At 42.9% G+C, this 23,286-nt stretch overlaps 1 protein-coding gene across 2 annotated transcripts in view; it reads right to left on the reverse strand.

The window, feature by feature from the left end:
• The window catches only part of LRP8 (LDL receptor related protein 8), a 173,353-nt gene that overhangs the window by 57,460 nt on the left and 92,607 nt on the right, over positions 1 to 23,286 (reverse strand). For both annotated transcript variants that reach the window (XM_027649266.1, XM_027649265.1), the window contains exon 3: positions 8,717 to 8,839. In XM_027649266.1, coding sequence (XP_027505067.1) covers positions 8,717 to 8,839 — 123 coding nt within the window. The remainder of the gene's footprint in view (positions 1 to 8,716; positions 8,840 to 23,286) is intronic.

The raw sequence follows: 23,286 nt of genomic DNA on the forward strand, positions 1-23,286 counted from the left end.
AGCTACTGTTAAAGCAAAGCCCTGATTAAGGCTCCCATTGCATCCCACAGAGGCCCAGGGGAAGATCCACACTCCCCTCCCACGTGCACAGTGCAGGCAGTGACCCTCACCCCAGAGCACAATCTCACTGAAAGCATTTCAGAGCATTGAAAATCTCCCGTGCAAAGTTTAAATTACATAAATTATCTACCAAAGCATGCAGAGACTGCATATTAAACTAGTCTTAATCATGATCCTAATCCTCAAGGAAGCAGGATGCAGTATCATGAGACCCTTATTAAAACTGTAAAAGATTTCAGTGGGAGCTTGTCCTGAATGAAAACACAATTCTACAACTGTAGGAATGGAGAAAGAGAGGAAAAATACCCATCAAGGAAAAGGTGGTGGAACAAGGAATCACAGCTTCAACAAACAATTCATTATGATACTGAAATGGAGAAGCTATTTCAATGGCAACAACGTTAAAATGAAGTCATTTGATATTCACTTATTTTCCTCACACTGTAATTTACCCATTTAAGAAAGAAAAGGTTTGCTGACTGTGCTCTTGCACTGCAATACTGCTTCATTCAATTAAAACATTTCAATTTTCAAATTATGTTTTGCCTTTGATTCCCACAAATTATTTCCCTTTCACATCAGCCATAATAATTAAACCTAACAAACAAAAACAGAAATATAAAAATCAGAGAATCTGAATTTCAGAAAGCAAGTGGCAAGAGAATAGAAAAAACAAAACACTAAGCAATGAAAAGCTACCTGAAATTTCTGAAAACCCTTTAAGTTTTTAGTAGCTCAATATTTATAGCCTGTTAAATAATTACACATACAAGAGCTTCACACACTCAACTTTCATTTTCCTGCTATTCTCTCCTTTTGAAATAACTGCAAGATTAATTATAGCCATAAAAGGCAGCATCAGACTCTTTTATGACCATTGCTGTTTATGAACTGCATGAACACATTAGACCAATAGGAAAAATGTTTAAATGCCGGTGTTTAAATCTTTGTAGCAGTCAAACAGCAAAAGCTCAGAGCTGATCTGAGCTATGGGAACACTGCAAATGTCAGAGCTGGCAATGCTACATGAAGAAGTGACTCGCTCACAAGGTAACACTGCTTAAGAACAGAACAATACAAACATCAGAAAAGACCCAGTAGGTATTTTCTGTTGGTTTTCCTATGGAACTCGGTCAGCCCTCTGCAAAGGTCACTTCTGACATGAGCTCTAAACACCTTCCCTTAAAGGAAAAACACATTTTGTTTTGAATAGGTATTAGTGAAAACTCTTCAGCACTGGTAGAATTGCAGCACAATCACTGCAAATCCTAAATTCATTTACATCTCTAGGTAAGTAAAATGCTGAGATCACCAAAGCCATGTAATCATCAAAAAGGAGATGTAATTCTCTGCCCATGAGCCACAGACAAAGTTATCCCACTACGAGGGATAAACTGGCAGGCTTTGAGTTCGCCGAATTTCCTTTGATGTAAAAAGAGTAATTTCACGCTTCAAGAAAAGGAACAGGATGCAAGAAAAAACTGGATTTGATTCCTTACCCTGTCAAAGACTTCTTGTGCTATTCCCTATAGTTTGGTGTCCTTTGGGATGTTGAGGTTGACTTGGGGTTGCTCAATCAGGACATACCTGGAGGGATTTGAGGTAGTTACAGTGGATAAGGAACCAGAGGCACTTGGGAAACAAGTGAACATGGGCTGGGATGATTCAATGAGGAGTGAAGGTACATTTGTGAGAATCTGAAGAGTTTTAATACACTTAGGATAAAAAGGACTTTTAAAAATCTGCACAGGACTGTAAGCCACCATCCCTAGGGAACTACTAGTCTGGTAACAGCCTTCAACAAGTCTTGTCCACCCCTAGTGTACTGTTAAACACTTCCATGGAAAAGGAGTTTTCAAGAGTCTGGAACCTTCTGCAAAGTAGGCCTGGAAGCTTAGGAGCATACTAGGGACAGAGGAATGAATTAATTTTTAAGTTATATTTTGGATGTGATAAAGCTTTGACAGAGGTGAGTGAACAATGCAAACACTGTATCCTGATGGCAGAACTGTGTCATTGCCAATTATCTGACAAAACAATCTGAAATGAGAGACCACATACAAGGAGAGGTTGAGGGAACAGCATTTGTTAGGACATCATAAAGAAGGCTAAAAGAAGATATTACTGCTGCCTTTTACTCCAAAATGGGAGGGACTAGAGAAGATGGAGCCAGACTGTTCTCGGATATCCACCGTGACAGGATGGGAGGTGACAGACACATTCTGCAACAAAGGAAAGCCTGTTGAGATAAAGGGATTTTTTTTTTCATTAATAAGGGTGGTCAAACATGAGGACAGGGGTCTACTTTGAGCAGGGAATTGGACTACATGACTCCCAGGGGTCCCTTCTGTCTTAAATTATTCCATGACTTCATGGAGAGAGGATCATGGCTGTTTTCCTTTTATTCTGTCTCAATAAATTTGATCACATTGACAACTCAAAGCTTTCATCATTAGCCCTACAAACCAGCCTGGGCACCTGGAAAATGAGACTGCCACTTTTGTGCCTTGTCACTGGGAGGACCCTGTGGCTCTAGAAGTGTTTCCACACCCTGTACCTTGTCCTGTGTTTCTTTTACAGACGGAGCCCTCAGCTGTTGTAGTTCAGCAGTGCTCCCAACAGCCCCACGAGGACAGTGACAGGGGGACAGTGACAGGATCACTGAAGCTGCTGTATTTTATGTTGGCATTAGCCACTTCAGTGTAGTGAAAGTGTTGTTAAAATGCACACCTGTACATCTGGCATTAACATCACCACATTCAATTCCCAAAATGATCTCCTGCAAATTAATCCAACAGAATAGTCCTTCATTTACATGTTTCACTGCATTTGCAACCCCCTCACCATCTTATACATATACAAACAGATCTGCTCTTAACCTTAGGGGAAAAAAAAGAAAAAAAATGTGCTCTCTGTGACTGCCCCAGGTCCTAAAACCTGATATCTGGCTGTGCCTGGCTGATTTGGCCTAGTTTTTTTTCCTTTGCTACTTGAATTCAATGGCCCAGTGTATGTGATGCCCTGAAAGAGACAGCCCACCCTTCCTCAGGAAAAATTCTCCAAGGGCAAGGAACAGTTTATTAAGCCTTTTTCCACAAAAGCACAGTAATGTCACCAAGCTCACTCAGTCATGCAGGAGATCTGTATCAAAGGAGGATAAAAGAGATGTAATAGTAACACCCTTTGGGGTAGAGGGAGAGTTGGGAGAGGACTGTGCATTTGGGGGTGAACAGAACCATCAACACTACCCACAACTACAGGATTTTGCATCTGGGCAACTTCATAGAACTTGAGGGCAGAACTGACCACCACTGTGAGAGATCAGAATACACAGCAGCAACACACAGAGTGCCTGGGACAATGGAAAATACCCATTGAAAATATAACTGGTAGGTTTGGATACATCTCCCTGAACAGCCTGTGACATGTACTTCAAAATAAGAAAGGACTGCATGAATTGGTACTGTATTTCAAACCAACATTCAGGGTTTGATTTTGTATTTCATTTCCATTTTAAGATCTATTTCCAGGACTGCTGCTTATTAAACCTGCCCTATTAAATCATTCCCCTATTAAATGCAATATGAATTAAGGTTTCCTCTTCTCTTTCTCTTCCTCGTAATGCCCTACAGTACCTTTCTGTATAATAATTTCTGTTCTTAACTAGGAGAATGTCACATATCTGAAAAAGAAATAAGTGGTGAGTTTATGGCTGCCTGCATTCCTCCACCTCATTATATATACAATGTCCTAAGGCAAGAGTTTGCCAGCTTAGATTTTCACTTGCTCTACCCCTTTAATTTGTGTTCCCGTCAGTGCTGTTACTGTTTGTTAGCATTTGTTTTTATTTTTCTCTAGAGATTTTTTTTTTTGGCTTAAGTCATTGATTAAATAATCAAAATACTTCAGAGGGAAATTTAAAATTTCCTTCTTGTATAAAGAGTAGAATGATTCAGTACCTGCACTGGAACAGCATAAAGTGGGTAATATTCCTTGTGCTGGAGGTCTCTGTTAGCTCAGCCAGAAGAATGACTTCCCTTCCCCCTTTTCTCAGCTTCAAGAAACTGGATAAGGAAAAGGTGAGGAATCTTTCCATATGCATAAGCAAAGCCTGTGCAAATCAACAGTGGCTGCACCACAGCTCCAGGGTGATCACTGAGCCACACTGGGCTGCTTTTAGTGAGAGCAATGAAAAACAGGACCAGGGCTCTGGAGCAATGAAGAGCACATGTAGGGTACCAAACCTGCAGTTGCCAGAGGCATGCTGCTGTTGAACCTTGCAGCAAACAATTATAACATCCTCATCATTCAAGCCTCCTCCGAGGTCAAAAATATTTTCCTTATCTCAAAACAGCTGCTGGTGAGATGTGTGGGAGTCGAAGTCATCAGGTTGACAGCAGCACTAACTCTCCTCCCACTACTTCCAGATACTTTGCTCCCCTGTTTAATGGTTTCTGGGGAGCTCTGTGCATACCAATAGGCTGGAACGATGGACATGAAATCCATTTCCACTTCAGAGCACCCTCCAGCAATGGCAGCTCTGCACCACTCCAGGCTCTCCCTGACACAGGCAGGGAGAAGCAGCAAGGGCTGATGTCAGACAGGACAAGCTGCTCCTCTCCTGCCTCTTTCCTTGGTGAGCATCCTGGGCAAGGACAAAGTGGTTCACCTGCTTTATGTACAAACAGTCAACCTTTCCTGAGCAGAGGAAGTTCAGGCAACTACTGAGTCTAAAAAGGCATTGTTGAGGAAGAGGAGGCTTGTAATTGGCATGCCCAAGAACTACCTCTTCCCCTTCCCCACCAGGAACACCATGGCAGCAACAGCTAAGTGGTGCTTCTTTGTTCTCTCTCACCCACCACCCCATTTCTTTTCATTTAATAAACATGTTTCTCAAAATAACTTTCTTCTCCCTCAATATTAAATTCCTCCTCCCTCTCCCAGCCTCAATCAACACAACTTTTTGAATGTGAAGTGGGCTCTTTCTTCCCCTTGTGGACACCATTCGTTTCTGAGCTCACATGGTTTGGCTTCTCGTGATTTCAGGGCTCACTCTGCTTCCACACAGAAACAGAAAATGTAATAAAACACACCTCCTCCCCAAACTGACAGTTATTTCCGATAAGGATTTCAGAGACAACAGATCCAGCCCACAAGATGCCCCTGAATATATCAGCTTACAGAAAAGGGGGACACATTCCTCTAAAACCTTAATATAAATTAAATGAGACAAAATACATTCAGCAGCCAGATAATAGCACTGAAAAACTGACAGATGGCAGAACACTGAGGTTTAGTGGTGGCACTCACACGTTACATGAATAATTCACTTGGACAAATGTATGGATGTGAGAGCATGTTCAGGTTAAGGATCTGACTCAAAGAAAAATGAAGAAAGATAAGCACAGTTTCTTCTTCACAACGACCCATTTCAAACCAACAGCCTGGATAACCAAAATCAGTCCTTGCCACAAACTAATCAAACCAATGTCCATAACAGAGAGAAGTCCTATAGAGCTCATCAGCTGAGAATTCGATGGCACTCATGAGATACCCTTACAGCCACCACTCCCACATTCAGTGGCTTGAAGAAAACCCAGTTAAAAAAAAAATTGCATGAATAGCAGAAAAGGCTGCAGACATCACAGGTCCAGCAGAAGTCAGGCCAGATGTGGTGCCATCTCACCTATCCAACAGAAAACAGGTCATGCTGTCCTGAGCACCTGGGGATGGGGAACAAAGCTGAGCAATTCCAGCAATTTGGGAAACAGAGAAAGCAAAGTACTGTTTTGGCTTTGCTAAAATCCAAAACCCAACCCCACAAACTGTTACCCTTAACTGAGTATTAGAGATGGGGACACAACATCCCTAACTGCCAGTAAGAGAGCACAAACTGTATTTAAAACCATACCACAAAATCATCCAGAAAATAAAAAGCTATTTAGCAGGTGGCTAGATGCTGAGAGAAACTGCCTTGTTTTCATCACACTGTATGCTGGAAGTACTCCTAAAATGCAACATTCAGCACTATCAATGCTCTTAAACTCCCTGGCTCAAATGGACTATGGACAATGTCCCAGTACTGCATTAATTGAGGAGCAGACCCAGATCCTGGCAGAGGTGCTAGCAATTACATGGCCTGTCTTAAAGTAATTGATTTTATAAAGCAGTTTGATCTTGGCAGAGGTGAGAAATCTCTATTTCTCAACCTGCCCCTTTCCCTAGGGAAGCTCTGCAGTGCAGGCTCCTCCACAGGACTGTGCTGCATTTCTAAGCAGGAAAATGAGACAGTTACAGGGATCTGAAGTAATTTCCCACCACAGAGAGAAAGTTCAGTCTTGATTTCATCAGAGAGAAAGAAAATGGGACTAGAGGAAGGGACCATACAGGAATGTCCAACTATACATCTTGCCTCTCACTACATCTTCTGTCTGTCATTGCAGCCTCTTCTTCGCCCTTAATAACATGTACCCACACAAGGAGCCAGGTCTTTTCCATTAAGGGTTCAAACTACAAGCAAAGCCCAACACTTTCTTGTTTAATGGCCTGCCAGGTTTATAACTCGCTGCTGTCTTGATCAGCAGTGGCAGGAAGTCCTGCAAACATGTTTGAAGTTACCCCAAAACCAGCACTGGGATGACATGTTACCAGGGTGACTGTGTCCTCACAGAGCAGATCAGCCTTTACTACTTGATCTTCATCTAAGTGTGAACTTCAGATTTGAATAATCCCAGAAAACAAGTATCAACATTCAAGTACCCTGTGAATGTTGAGATTCAGGTCCATGTACACACCGTACAAAAACTGATCTATTTTGCTAACACACATAAAACCTAAATGTCTTACTTTGAGGCAAAGCACAGTAAATCTGCCCAATACAGTTATAAACAATGTATGGCATATAGTTACATGCCACAGTCTGTTAAGCTGGTCTCAAAGCCCCTGTAGTTAAAAAAACAAATTAAGAATTGATCCCTACAGGTACTGCTGCTTTCACTAGGAATTCCTGACTCATCTTAGTCATAAATGTACTACAGAATGGGAACAAACTTCTTCCTGTGTCGAGGTGACACTGGCCTGCTCCCATTACCAGCAGGGAGTTATTTCAAGGGCCATCTATTTTTCAGAACAAAAGAACCCGCACAGAAATGCAGACTTCAGTGGTCTTAGAAGTTTTCAAGCATGTAAAGAAAAAAAAATAAAAAAAATCACAAAACTCTGAACAAATTACTTTGCTCTGAGGATGGCAATCCTGTATGGTAATAATCAGAGGCTCAGGTCAAGTTTCTTTTGTGATACTTAAGATTTAAGGCTGATTTCCCCAAAGGATGAAATAAGTGGAGGAAAAAAGGGAAAATGAAATGTCTAGAAAAGAAATGGAAGATGACTATCAAAAATTGTCAGGGATCTTAGCACTGCATAGCCTATCCACAGGTTGTGCTATGGCCTATTTGCAGGCAGAGACTGCAGTGAATGGAGCTGCTTAGTTATGCAGCCCCCCTGCAGACAATCACACAGTGGAAGTGGGATTAATGAGACACCCTTTAACTAAGGAGGGTGCAGGGTGAAAGACCAACAAATATAGTACATAAATATGTTAATGTATTTATCCAAGTGATTTTTTTCCTGCAGCCTGTACATGGCTGCAAAAATGATTCAGTTCATTTTATGCAAGAAAAGTGCATTCGTCTTCCTTAATTAGAGAGAAAGTAGGACTGGTACTAGGATTAAAAATAAAAGTATGGTAAATTTTGAAGTGCTGTGTGCCCCATTCTGGTGAAATCTGATAAAATACTTCCTCCAACACTGCTTCTGACTCATGGGAATATTTGTGCAGTACATGACTGGAAATTCAGTGGAACGGCTTGTACTAATTTCTTGGTCTGCCCAAGAACAAATCTGCAGACATAAGTAAGCACACAAATACCAGTCTACATATTAGTTCTCTCATTAAAATATCCCTGGAATTCCCTTCAACTCAATATCAGACAACCCTTCAAAGTTCTAGAACAATGGAGCACAAATGGGCCTCCTCAGAGAGTCATGAGAATGAGATAAAATGCACTATATGAAAATCAAGCATGTTCTTCTGACTTACTGGGTTTTTTAAAGGATGTTACCTGCAGTTAACACCTGTCACACTTACTCTAAGCTTTAGTTATTTTACATTGCTCATCTTTCATCTGCTACTTTTTCCCTCCATTTGTTCTCAGAGGAAAAATAAAAAATGAAAAGACTGAGCAATGCTCTGACATTGCAAAGCTCCTCTGTAATGACAGAAGTGCTGTCTGCAGTGATGATAAATCCCAATATGGTAGCATGCAAAACACTGCAAATCTGAGTTTCCAAAAAGCCTGATCCCAGGTGTGACTCTTCATGCATTGCTGCTAATCAGTGCTAAGATGTTTGTAATTCCCTTACAGACAGAAATCCACACCAGACAGTGCTGTCTGTATCATAGTCTGGAAAACTGGCACATTTGAAAGTTTGTAAACCATGTGATTTGAACGACCTGAATCTTTTGTGTCTGTAATTTTTGTTCTAACGAGCATAAGCTGACAGATCATCCTGCAAGTGCTGGGAATAACAGCTTCAGTTTCTTATCTGTGCTTGGATAAGATATGTCTGAGAAACACCCCTTTTCTGTGCTACTCACTGCATGCTGCTTCCGACTCATCTGACCCGTCCGGACACTCTTCTTCGCCGTCACACTTCCACCTGGCTGGGATGCAGTGGCCGTTGTCACAAGTGAAATCTGACTCAGCACAAGTTTTCTTTGCTGCAATAAAAGAAAAAAGTACTTGGCATGAGTACAAGCAGTGCAGAAGATCCACTTAGGATGACACTGATTGCCCTGTATTAAGAGGATTCATTTCACATTCAACATTGCTTCTTCATGACCGAGCCAAACGTATCACAGGTGGGTGTTTTATTCTCACTAGAACTCTTACCCCTCCATTATTTAACAAGGAGTCACCCTTCTGTGTCTTTTTCCAACCATTCAAAAACCAGCAATGTTCTTTTTCAAAATAGTTTTCCAAGGCTTTTACTATAAAAAGCTGCTGCCTTCATGGAACTGAAAGAGTGCTCATGATTTACGGACAGGCAAGACAACAAGTCTCACCTTTGGAGTACTTAATCTAAATAATAACATTTCTATCTATGTAATCTATTCATGGCTTTTTAGTACCTCTGTCACTGCAGTAGATGGTCATAAAGCACTCCTTCAAATACTAAAATTCATTTCATTAAATGCCAACCACTCCACGCTTTTTGCTTTGCTTGCATTAATCCCGGGCTTGAAAGAGAGACGAGACATGAACTCAAGCAATTAATTGGTCTGTTCCTCTGTGCCAGTGGTGCAGCACCACCAGTGCTCTGCAATACTAGTCAGCATCTTTCCACTGCAGCAAAGAGAGAATTCTACATATACTTGGCTGCTTCAGTCCATGGACTCAGTGTCCATGTGACCACCAGTCACTCACAGCTTGGCTGGACTTGGTGCCTTCAGTGGCTTTTCTGCCATGGACTGGAGTGAACAGCTGTGCCATGGGAGTCCTGAGAGGGCTCAGGCTCAGTGTTACCACCCTGGCAGTGAAATACTCTCTGGATAACTGGTATCTACCTTCACTAGTATCAACTGGCACAGGAAGTGGTGGTGGGGAGATTTGTTTCTGCCCCTGCAAAGCTGCTCACAACCTAATAGGATCACAGGAAAATTCAGGTAGTGAAGGACCTCAGAAGGTCACCAAGTCCAACCTCCTGCTCAAGACAGGCTCAGCTCTGAGGTCAGACCAGGCTACTCAGTGTTTTATCCAGCCTGGTCTAGAACACCCAAGATGGAGACAGCACAACCTCCCTGGACAACCTGTTCTGTGGCTGAGCTGCCCTCACAGTGAGACTTGAGCTCGACAGCTGTTCCCTCACCCAAGTCATGTGCACACACCATTGAAAAATCAATGTTCATTGCAGCAAACATTTTCAAAGCATTACACACAACAAATAAGCCCCCAGGGTTTGATCTTTTATTTTCCTTTCTTGTTTTCTTACATGAGCTGCTGTCAGGAAGGGAGCCACGTTAAATATCACTCACGTGCCCACTCAGGAAACAAGGAGCATTACTCTGTGAGCTGCTGAGAGATCTATATGGCTGAAATCAAATACTCATTTTCTAGCACACAAAACATGTGGCTTCCCTGAGCAGGCATCCAGCAGGAAAACGCTGCAAAGCATCACTAAGCAGCTGTACAATCTCTGAGGATCCAGTTTATAAAGAGAACATACATTTACTCCCCTTCTGTTGCTAAATGAGCCAGATTCAAGCAAAGGGGGGGAAAAAGACAATTTTCAATTTTCATTTCAGTCATTCAGAAACAGGTATTATGAACTAATAGAGGATAAAACCCCATCTCATATAAACCAAAAGTTTTAAAAGAGACCAGTCATACTAAGAATCCAAAGACATTGCACATCTGATATCAGAGGGGAAAGACTTTCTCCAGAACATCTTCTCTTAAAAATCCCAAACTTGTGAAACTGGCACATCACTTCTGTGTAGTTAATGCAAGTGTTAATGAACCTGATGTATTCAGTGGCCAGAAAGGCTGACCAGATTCTGATAGGATACACAAGCATAATGAAGTCAGAGCACTCTCCTGCTCCATGTGAAGCTGACTGGGTAAAATGTTGGTATCTGCTCTTAGGGCAAGGTTGTGACATCCACAAATGAAACAATCACAACCTCATCCACAAAGCAGAGTCCAGTGTAATACTGGAGACATTAGAAGCTTAATTTTTAGAATGTATTCAGTTTTACGCTAGTTCTCTCAATGTCCTAATGTCTTGTTTTCCATAAGAAAACTGCCCTTTAACTTATTCTCTAGAGATCTGAACAGCAACAAAACTACTATTTCACCCCAAAATAAACCTCTCCTTTTGCCATCAGTCTCACACTCGATGTATTTCCAGGACAAGTGGATGCAGTCAGGAGTGAGGGGTCAGCCCCAGAGAGGGGTGTAACCTGCTCCCAGCAGATGGTGGCTCCAATTGCTTTGTTCCCCGACACTGCTCCCCCACAGCACCACCAAGAGATTGCCTGGACTCACAAAAGGGGAGCAAAGCATTACTGACAGTCCCAGGGTGTCCCTTGGAGGTGTTAATGTGCTCCCCCAGTGCAGTTCCCCTTTGGAGAATGAAGCTGGGCATGACCACTCAGCAGCAGTGGCTGAACTGAGATGTGCCATTGTGTCCCCACACCCACCCAAAGGTCCAACAGTCCTGTGACAGATGAATCAGCAGGATACAAATGTGTTTGGTCCTTTGTTTGAATCTAAGCTATTTAATCTCTTAAGGGAGCAGGACTAAGTGAGGGGGAGCTCAAACCTTCCTATGATTATTATATTTATTTCTATGATACTTTTAAAAATTTTGTGCTTTTTATTATTTATATACTTGTTATTTAAATACTATCTTCGATGTGTTATTATTGTTTACTACTATAACTCTCCAACACTGGGTCACAGCTCTGGAAGACAGTCTCGACTCCAATAAACTCCGCTTTCTGTTGCAAACAACAACCCAGATTATTGAAACTATGAGAATACTGAAGCACTGCCTCATTTCTCACCTCTAATACAAGACTGGAATCACTTTATTTCCAACCAGATTCACCTTCGGGCACTCAATCATCATGTCTCTGGGATCACAATGCAGGCAGGGAGCAGTTAATTAAAATATCAGCTCTCTGTCTTTTCCTTCCTTTTCCTTTTTGAAGTCCAATAACCCTTTCTGTTAATCTCCCACGTTATACACCTTTCTTCTATCAATAATTCATTAAGGCTCACACAGTGAATTGTCAGCGGTGCATTAAAATGTAAAATAAATAAATACATCCCTTTTAGACAATGGGAGGACACAAGTTCATTCTGTGGTTTCACCTGGCTCAGAAATAGTCAAGTAAAATTAAGTGTCCCCCTGAGATCCATTTCCTTTGCCATAAGCAGCCCAGGAGCTTTGCTCACGTCTCTTCCGAATGAACATAAACAAACAAGAGTAAGTAGTCACAGCATCCCTGTGCCTCCACTCCTCGGGGGGCAAACTGATACCTGGAACAAGAAAAGAGAAGGATACCAAGTGGAGGCAGAGTCTTTCATCCTCCCCCCTGCTCAGATGCACAGGGACACCACAGGGATGGCCTTGCTTGTGACTCTTGCCTCATTTGCCTTTAGTTCCTGCTTTTCCTTTCTCACACCTGCAGCCGGACAGACCTGTCAGACACTCCATCGGCACCTGTGCAACCACGGGACTCGGCTCCCACAGGGAAACAGCCCTGGCTTGGGCAGCTTTCCAAAGCAAGCCTTAGTTACAGACAGTCATTCCTGCTTCTCTTCTCCCAGAAAGGCAGGCAAGCAGGGAGGGACAGGTTTCAACTTTACCCAGGAATGACAGAAAAATACCCTAAAACATGCTGAATTTTAAACAAAACCGCATCAAACCAACATGGTCTCTCATTTTGCAAAACATTCTTTTTCCTTCCATTGAACAGCAAGTAAGGATTCAGGGGTCATCCCTGCAGCAAATTAGAAGCAGAGAACCCAGGGCAAGTGGTTTAGAATATGAACATTTATAGAGGGAATTCATAAAAAAGCAATCACTGGGAACATGTATAGTTAGATTGGAGGAAATAAATATATACTGAAAGGAGCAAGCCTTTCTGTGCTTTTTGTACAGGCTAGGAGCAAGGACAGGATGATATAAACGTGACTTCTAAATTCCAAAAATACCTCCTTCTGAAAGGCCAAATCCCTGACCTTAAGCCAAACAGGTATCTGAATCTAATGGAAAGGTCCAGGATTTATTCTTTCTTCCTCTTTCTAATAAAGCCCAGCCTCCTCCTACTGCCCTCAGTCACCTCATTTAACCTCACTTAACTTCTGCCTCAGTTCCAGAGGCTTTACAGAGCAGGTACATCTTTTCAGTTACTCCTTATAAGATACCAGGCCCCCTGTGATTCAATTTCCAGTTCATGCCTCGTTTATTCCTGTTTTGCACATCTGTAACATTAAGCAATATCCAACTCCACAATAGTTTCATTTCTTGCTACTCCTGATTTCCCCAAGCCAACAGCTGAAAAGCAGAATGAACATATTTCCTCTCTCATCATTAACTGTTCTAAGTAGTTGTTCAGTAGCAGCAGTAATGTAAAAGCACATACAAAAGAACGTTGTCTTATTACAATTTGCCTATAAAGGACACTTTAAAATATTTTTTTTTCCCATAAGGGAATTAACCCCTACATAGTAACAACAGACTCTAAACACAGGATATTTAGATTAAGGGTTTTGTTCAAAGTCTGTGTTGTGTATCCAGACAGAAAACCAGGCTAATGAGAGCACTCTTGAGTGTTAACTCAAAAAGACCCTGCAGACTGTGCTCTCTCCCCATTATCTCTGTTCAGCAACTGTTGGACAATTTCCACCACTTCTAAAAGAGAGGAAAGATGTGGAAAATAAGTCTACTCCTACAAGTTTCATAAAATTGGTAGCTGAACAGAGAACAATCAAAGTCACAGCTCCACAGAGGGAGATGAGGGGAGAAAGTGGCCACAGTGCTGCCTGTCAGCCCAGATTCTGCACCTCATCCCAAGGTGGGTTCACTGCAGAGGGAAGGTGGCTATCAGGGATTTAAAAATCCCAGACATCAAACCCATTGAAAAAACTGGTTTGATTTGTTCTGCTACCCTCATTTCTTTACACAGATCCTGATCCTATTTTAACTCCTAAATCAGCACCAGACCTCCCGTCAAAATGTGTATCTGCTCTCATTTGCAGCCAATATTCAGTCTTCTTGCAGAAAGCAGTCTCACCCAAGCTGCTGTAAAAATACAACAAAATAAAGTAAAAAACCATACGATGAAAGTTTTGCTGTGATCCCTCTGCAGTTATAAAAAAGCACGACCCTGTAGGACGTGGTAATGGGGAGATGAGGGTAGGCCTGAAGAGAGGCATTGAAATTCATAAAACAGGGTTTCATTTCATGCTGGGAAACTTCAATGGCAACTTTGATCAGTGACTTATCAGAGCCCTGACAAGAGGAGAAGAAAAGCAGCATCCCCTGAGTTCAGGAACTTAAACACAGACCATGGGCCCCACTCAGCCCCGAGAGGTGCCACGGGCAGCTCGGTGTGTAACGGGACAGGATCCAGCTCCTGCCAGAACAAAATACATTGTTATTATGGGTCATAATAACATATAATGGGTCAAAACATACCCCAGTTGAATCACTTGTTGGCCCAACGAGGTTTTCTGCTTACAAGAGAAAGGACTGGCTCATGATTCATGTTTTGAGAGAGTTTCTGGGCTATACAAAACTTGACAGCAAATAGTTGTTTTCAGTTTGTAACCTCAGCTCCTGATCTTTGCAAATGTCACCCCCAAACAGAAATTCCCAGTAAAAAAAAAAATTTTTTTTTAAAAAATTTTAATTCAAAGTTCTGTTCACCACAAATTTGATACATACTTCCAAATCCAGAAAACTCTTATAGCAGGAGATTGAGCCCTAACCATGCACTTTGTGAGCATCCCTGCCCCTCAGGAAAAGTCTGTGGTACTGAACCCAAATCCTTTGATCAGGTTATATACCAAAGGATCTTAAGGAGATCTGGAAATCCTAACCTATGTGTGGAGCCCAAGTACTCTCCATTCCTGCTGTTGATTTTGCAAAGGAGGAAGCGTCACAGGGAGTGTGGGACAACCGGCCCTGGTGTGGTTTCCTGCTCCCAGCGGGTGGGCACACAGTGCTCCCTGCCCAGCCCTGCCCAGCTGCCCTGCTTTGGGCACCCAAACACCTCGTGGTGGGAGCCTGATCCTCACCAGCACCTTTGCCAGAGCAACCCATCGCTGCCAAATCCCTGGCATGGGAAATCCCAGGAATGTGTTGTTTCGCAGCTACAAAACAGCAACAGAGACAATACCAGACTCGAAATATCAGGAAATCCTAGTGGATGTGGACTATCAAGTCCTTTTTTCTTTTCAGACAACTAAGGACACCTTGAAGTAATGAAAGGGAATATTTAACCATTCTCTGAATCTGGCCACTTTTTTTGACGCTGCCATCCCAGCAGGCAATTACCTTTGTAAAGCAAGATTAATCAGATCCTCTCAAACAGCCAGTGCTCAGACACAGACCACAGTTCCTTTGATACTCCACATGAAACACATTCTAAAGAAACTTCTCCCCAAGACCCTCAAACCAGCCCCAGAAAACAACACCCCATTGACAAAAGCCCAGTCAGAGGCTCTGGGGCTGCCCAAAACATGCAGCTGCTGAGCCTGAAGCCCCTCTGATCAATCAAATCAAACCAATGACACTAAAAGAAGAAAAAGAGATGTCACCTGTGATTTTTCATTAGTATCAAAGGTGCATTTTAAATGGTAATATGTAAGCCTCCTCATTAGAATTATTTAAATACATTTTCCTGTTCAATGTTGAATTTAATGTAAGGAAAATGGTAGCACCCAATTGAAAGCTATGAAAAGCAGAATCCTGAAACAGCATTTTGTTCTCATATATGAAAATAAAGTGACTTAAACTAACATGCCTTCATTCCTAAATTTCCTCATGTAAATCAAGGTAAAACTGAACAACATTTTCCCCCAACCTGTCCTCAGGTTGCTGTTGCCATTTCAGACTTTAAGAAGGGGCTGTATGCTCAAAGGTTGCTCTGCTTTTTGACAAACACACAAGTTGGTCTCATGAATGCAGTAATTCCCCTTACAAACTATGCTTCACCAGTAGGAAAAGCAGAAAACCCAGAGGAGAATTCAAGGACAAAAATATCCACTTGGACTGGTGTGCTCCTTCGAGGGCATTGGAGGTCTGTAAAACATACTACTTGGGTATTCAAAACAAGTTCTTCTTGGAAGTTTGAAGGTTTTGTCAGAGCTCGGGGGCTTTGTCTTGGAGAGCTCCACAGCTGGGAACAGCCCAGGCTGAGAGCTCAAGTGCTGCCTCACTCACTTCAGAGGAACGTGCCCCCACACTCCCTTCAGGCAAGGCTCCCTCCAACATCTGCTCCCTCCATTTTTCCTTCTCATTTTTCTTTTTAAATCCACTCATAAAAGATCAGTGATCTTTTAAGCTGAATAAAAACAGGTTTTGTGACAATTTTCTCATTGCTGTTCTCCAGGAACCCACATCAGCTCAATGTTCAAGTCTCCAGAATTTAAAAAACAACAAACTCATAAAGAAAATTAAACAACTTCCCCTCCCATTCTACTTGTCAATTGGAAAATAGAGGGCAGAGGAAGAGAAAACAGATTTTCCTACCAGCATCTCAAGTACACCCCAGCTTTGCTCAGAAACAGGCTGACAACCCTGTCCAGCCTGAGTCACCTCTGGATGCTACTGATCAACCTCTCTGCAATGTGACACTGCATGGGAGGGGTGAGAAAGTACCTGCCAGTGACTGTCAAAACATGCCACTGACAAAGTCTCTCAGAGCTCTTTCTCATACAGCAGCAACAGTGTCAAGAAGGCTGGCAGGTGGATAGACATGGTTGGGCTTCAGAAAATAGATTTTTTCTTACAATAAAGATGACCCGAGGTAGCACTGTATGAAAGGGGTATCAGAAAACTTGCTCCCTTAAGAGATCTGAGAACTTGAAACGCACAAGTCATGCTCAGCCTCACTTACAGATACATGGACACAGACACATCAAATGACACGCCACAAGTAACACAGCAAATCCTTGGCACAGCCAAGGACCTGACCCACATCTTTCAGTCACATTTGATGCTGTGGTTGCAGTCTCTTATGCTCAAGTCAAGATTTCCTCTGTACGGAAAAGAGCAGCCATCGCTCTGCTGGGGAAGCTGAACGTGTTTCCAGAACTCCATATTGCTGCAGTCATGACCTTTTCAAAGGATTTGGTATGCTCAAGTTTCCAGTTTGTTTCTAAATATTTCTTTGACTGAAGCTCATCCACAGTGACTTTTGCTGACAGAATTGCCAGCTTTGTCTGTCTCTCTGGGTTTTGTTTTGCTTTCTTTTAACAAGCAAGACATTGTTGCAAGACAGAAGCTCTTGGGGTGGCACCTCCATGTATGTTATTTCACAATGAAGGACGTCTGCAAATTCCTCAAGAGGGACTTGACATTACTCTGTCTTTCTGTTTCTGGGACTTAAACACTAGGGGCCATATTCTATCCTCATGAAACATCACCAAAGTCCATGAATGATAATCACTGGCCTCAGCGGTCTCTGTGCAAAATTGGTCACAGATGTTTTTACTACGCCCTACAACATCTGTTTTCAATACAGGTTTTATAACCCTTAGACGGAGTCAAAGTTCCTGATGACCAAAGTCAAACCCCCTGATGACAAAAGCCAGGTTTCCTGAGGACAAAACAGACTGAAAGCTCTTCCTGATAGCAAATATATTAAGGCAGAAAAGCAGAAGTGGTTAATTTAAGTTGATGGAGCAATTTTGGTTTCCACCTACACACATGCCCATAGCTTGTCAGACAGGTACCAGGGAAACAGAACAGCCATACTTTATGGATACAATTGCCTTCATTTACTGAGAAAATGAGAGAAAAGAAACTAAGACATGTGAAGGTAGATCCTTTCACCAAGTGGGATATAAGGAGAGCCTCCCTTTATAGTTGCTATTTTCTGCTCAATTTGATGTTTCTAAGTATTATTCTTTTTTCATAGGTGGTGGTAAGAAAATCTCCAAGACCAGTGGAGATAGCAAAAAACATCCCCAAAGCCTCAAGTGCTACTATTTCTTACCTGGGTTATGCTATCACATCAAAACATTACAGCACTGGAGTTTACAGGTGCAGAAATGGCCTTTCACAGCTTGGACACAGCATTTAAATTCTCATTGCCTGAATTTAGTGTACACACTGTGAGGTTAAAATGCGCCAAAGCAAAACATGGCACCTGCAGCAGAATTTCACACCAAGTTTGCACGCAGGAGGTAAATCCAGAGGCCCTAAACTCCGTGCAGACCCAGGTAGGACGAGCTCCCTGTCACACTTCCACAGCAGCTACTTGATCTACAGTCTTTGGGGTTAAAATCAGCATAAGGCATTCCTGGCAACCCTCAGCCCCCGGCTGCACGTTTGTTGGCTCACTCGGCCAACACAGGCTGCGAGAGCACAAAACATCTGCGGGGAAGCAGCAGCAATTTCCCCCGTCCCCTCTGCCTCTGAAAGCAGAGCAGTGCCATTACCCACCGGGAGTCCCCAAAATTGCAGGTAAAGTCACTTCCTCTGCAAATCAGCACGAGAAATGTATACCATTTAGAGCCTGTTTTCAGGACTTGGCGTGGGCCCAGGCCCCATACTGTTCCTTACAGCTGTGTGGAGAAACAGGAACCTGATATTTACACCTGCGAGCTCCGTGTTTAAAACACACGCTCACCACATTCCCGTGTGCAAGTACTATATGTTTCCAAAACTGTGTTAATTGCTAACAGTACAGGTATCTCTGAGCTGTAATATAAATTACCCAAATCTAATGGCACGTTGGAAACCCAACAGAACTCAATGCAAAATTCCCAATCCCTAAAAAAACAAAGAAAAGAGAGAAAAAAGGAAAAAAGTAAAGGCTTATCAAGAGTTGGAATCAATGACCTAAATCACAGACTTGAAGACTCAACCCTCCCAGTGGCCAAAGGATGCCTTCTGTTGGTAGGAAATAAGGAGAGGGGACATGAGAAGCGTAACAGACCTGGGATGTCTGAGGGGTATTGCCGTTCTGTGCACAAATCCATGGAGGGGGGCCAGTAGGGAAAGGCAACATGGATTTGTGCTCCCAATTAGGGAATTAACAAGTGCAGGAACACACCTGAGCATTATGTTTGGCAGCCAACAGTGGAGGAAATGAAGCTGATACTTTGCTAGCTTCTGCTGCATTTAATGTATTTTTTTATTAGAAGCAACACTGCATTTTATATCAATTTATACATGGTCCAGTTGCTTAATGTTGAATCAATGTTTGCTCTTTTTCTCCTGTTCCTACTTTAATCAATGAGTTGCAGACTAAAATATGCAAGAAATGCTCTATACAGTTAGGGAAAAAACCTCACATGCCATGGTTTACTTTCTGGAAAACTAAAATACTACAGTTAAAATACCCATTGCAGTGTCTTGGAAGAATGAAGAATCAACAACAATTGACAAAAGGAGCGAAGATTTTTCTAAAGATTTAAATCTAGCGCTTTCAACTTTATCCTCTTTTTCCCTTTGCTTGTTTTTAGCAAAATTGTGGCACTTCTTAAGTAAAATTTTTTTTCTAGGGTTATTTTAAAAAGTTCCCCTTTCTGACTCAACATTCATGCTCCACATAAAATAATTCACGTCCAGTGAATTATTTCACTGCTTCAGACACCACAAATAGAAATGGAAATTAATAATTGGAATGCCACAAAAGAAAAAAATACACAAAAACCCTCTGCGCCCTAACAAACATTACTGAAAGTAGTCATATGTCATACCAAGAGGTATGGTGCAGGAACCCGAAGTGAATTAACTGCAGCAACACATCAGGAATAAGATAATAAAAAAATATTTAGAGGTTGGTTGTTAATGATCTTCAGGCAGAGCAGTGCCACAGATGTCCCTGTGCACACACCTGTGAAGACCCTTTCCTACAGCTCTGCTGGCTGCTCTGTAAAGAAGACATTAATTGCATCCAATGACTAATTTGCCAGGAATCTTGCTTTTCAAGACCACAGAATTAGAGCCCTGGGAATTTTAAGGGATCGCACACAAAAGCGTTTTCCAAACTGTCTCCAAAGCCAGCATCGTTTCAGACTGAACAGCAGGTTCGTCCTCTGATCCAAGTCTGTTACGGCGGAACAGCGCCAAACAAATGTCTGTTAATATTCTGCCAGGAAGCACGAGCGGATGGGCTCCTGCATCCCATTAAGAGGAGTGGTCAGGTTAAGAGTTGGGCATCGGTCACACAGCTCCTCCATTCAGGCACAAACCTCTTCACCCATCATCGTGTGTTGTCAAACGCTTTTGTGCATCGCAACATTAAATACGAGTACCCTGGGGGTGGGAACTGAATAGGCACAACATGGAAATTATGATGCATGCAACAATATCCTTTAACCTATTAACAACTATGACCAAGCTTACTTATTCTGAGCGCTCTAATCATCAAGGCAAGAAGACATCAACAGCTACTGTGTCGCACTGACAGGGCCTTCAATGGCAAGTGTGGTTCAGAGGTCCACAGGAAACACAAAGAGGCTTTGTCTTTTGATGTAAAGAACAAAGCTACCATGTGGCACAGCATCACACATGCAATTAGTCAGGAAAGTTAATACAGAAGAAGCAGATGGTGGAACCATGTCAACATTTTTAGTGGGCACGTTTCCCCTTACTCTCCAGTTGCCGTGATCCGAGGTCGGGGGAGCAGCAGGCAGATTGTTGGTAAGCTGGACCACACTAGGGATTGACAAAACCCTTTTATCTATCCATCTGAGGTACCTCTGTGCTCCCACTTCTACTGGCACAGCTCCCATGTTTCAGACACCTCCTCTCCGTCACATCCCTACGCCACAGGGTAGCACCATGTGCCTCGGTGCACATTGAGAGAAACTGAGGCAGAGAGAGTCCGGCTCTAATTGTGGGTGTGCTGGGAGATGCTGACAGGAAAAGGCATTAAAAACAAACCTTTGGTGGCCCTTACATTGCTCATTCTGCTCATTCCTGCAGCCCAAGGAGTTACCAAATGCTACATGAATCACTCATACAGCACAGCTACAACACACGTCGCTCTGCAGGACTTCATACATTTGCAGAAAGCAACTGTTCCTCTGCCCCTTCTCTCTGCCAGCCCTAAAGCTCACCTAAAACAGGAAACTACAGGCTTCTTGGTCACCACCCATCACACTGGATGTGCAGAAGGTGTAAAACCCAAACCCCAAGAATGGCACAAAGACACACAATGCAGGAAATGCTGTGATCTGCATGACTTTGGAGTTCAGAGCCCTGCACAGCCCTCAGACAATCTCCTCTGCTGTTACTGTCAACCAGTTCCACCCAATTCCCCAGCTCAGTACCTCATGGATTTCAACAGTACCCAGGTGAGGATGGCAGGAGCTTTCAGCTCTGCAAGTCATTTAATTAAAATAAAATGAATAACCAGCATTTCGTCAAACTGCTGGTATGCTCCAGCCGCTACAGCTGCCGAATTCTGCAGCCCTTGGTCCAATCTGATTTCCTTTAAAGCTCCTGGCAACCCATTAATTAAAACATGTTATTTACAGCTTCCAGGGGCTTGAAACCATGGGATGCACTTGATGGAATTTATGCAATTACGTACAGTCAGCCCTGGTGACAGGCTCCATTCTTGCTCTTGCTCTGCCCTGCTCCCACACTCGGCTGTTTCCTTCCCTCAGCTTGTCCACGCGGTGATGTTTGGCCTGGGCCTGCCATGGGGGGATCAGCTGCCATGGAAATGGGCAGGAGGAAACAAAGGGACTGGGAGTCTCTCTCTGGAGATGGAGGAGTTGTAAGGCAATAGCACAGGAAGGGCAAGACAAAGAGAAACCAATTTGCCTCCTGCCTCTAAACACAAACAACCTTCCCCCTTTGTGAAAGGAGGTATTGATGAATAGAGTTTTCCCCTGATTTAAGAAACCAAGCTCCTTCCAGCCACACGCAAGCAGGCCAGTTTGGATGGAGTATCCTGCCTTTGGTCCTATGCAGCAGTCCATCCATTAGTGCTCTGTGGTGAAATGATCCCACAGCAAACCCAGAGAATTTGTAGTTTAATAAGCAATCCCCATGTCACTTGTACTGCAGCATCAGCTGCAGACAGATCTTCTCTATGTTCAGAAGTTTTTCTTTTTACTCCATTATTAAGTAGTCGCCCTCGTCAGCAATTCCCGTGACTTCATAAGAAAAACGCATCTTAAAACATACATTAGAAAGTATGACTGACAAGCATAACAAAGTTTGTGTCTTTGAACTGATTCTCAAAGGTGTTTGAGAAGGATTGAGAGCAGCCCTACTGAGGACTTGGGGGTGCTGGGGGTGAGAGGCTGGACATGAGCCATCAACGTGCCCTCACAGCCCAGAAAGCCAATTGTATCCTGGGCTGCATCCAAAGCAGGGTGGGCAGCAGGAGAGGGAGGGGATTCTCTACTCTGCTCTCATGAGACCCCACTGGAGCACTGCATCCATCCCTGGAGCCCTCAGGACAGGAAAGGCAGGGACCTGCTGGAGCACGTGCAGAGTAGGCCACAAAAATGACTGGAGGGCTGGAGCGCCTCTCCCACAAAGCCAGGCTGAGAGAGTTGGGGCTGTTCAGCCTGGAGAAGAGAAGGTTCCAGGGAGAGGCGGCTCATGAGGAAGGACTTTTTAGCAGGGCCTGTTGCAATAGGAGGGGTGATGGTTTTAAACTGAAAAAGGGTAGACTCAGATAAGAAATTCTCAAATCTTCATTTGCAAAGCCCAGCCATGATGACGATGATCTATTATATATAGAAGAAATACAGAAGGATATGAGGAAGATATTTTTTACATCACTGTTAAACAGTGGCACATGGTGCCCAGAGAAACTGGATGTGGATGCCCCATCCCTGGAAACATTCAAGGTCAGGTTAGAGAGGACTCTGAGCCAAGTTGATCTAGTTGTAGAAGTCCCTGCCCATGGCGGGGTTTGGACTAGATGACCTTTAAAGGTCTCTTCCAACCCAAACTATTCTGTGACTATACGTGTTTTACGAGAATAAAGGGAACATAAATTTTATGCAACCATGAACTTTTTACTGCTTAAGGAGTCCCACATGAACATTGCAGAAAGATCAAGTACCATAAGCCCAAGACATCCATACGTATAATCCTCCAATGACTATTACCTTTTTTTTCCCCTATGTGTTTCTTACTTTTTTTTCCATAAGGCCAATGGCTAATCTACATAAAACCTATAGAAACCATCTTTACTGAGACATAAAAAGGAGAAAACTCTGCGAAAACAAACCACTATCAAAGCCTAATAGCATCCTGTCAGCAATACAAAAGTAGTTTTTGGCCTTATTCTCCTGTGGCTCATTCAAAAAACAAAAGAAAGCAAAAAGTGGAGAAAACATTTCTTGCATGATGCAGAAACAGCTCTGCAGATTTTGATCTGTAATTCCAAATACCCAACCTGTCTGCACCATGCCCTCAGCTGGTGTGAGAAATTGCTTATCTGCTCTG

Source organism: Corapipo altera, unplaced genomic scaffold (genome assembly GCF_003945725.1).
Source record: "Corapipo altera isolate COAL_440 unplaced genomic scaffold, ASM394572v1 112, whole genome shotgun sequence".
NCBI classification, from domain to species: domain Eukaryota; kingdom Metazoa; phylum Chordata; class Aves; order Passeriformes; family Pipridae; genus Corapipo; species Corapipo altera.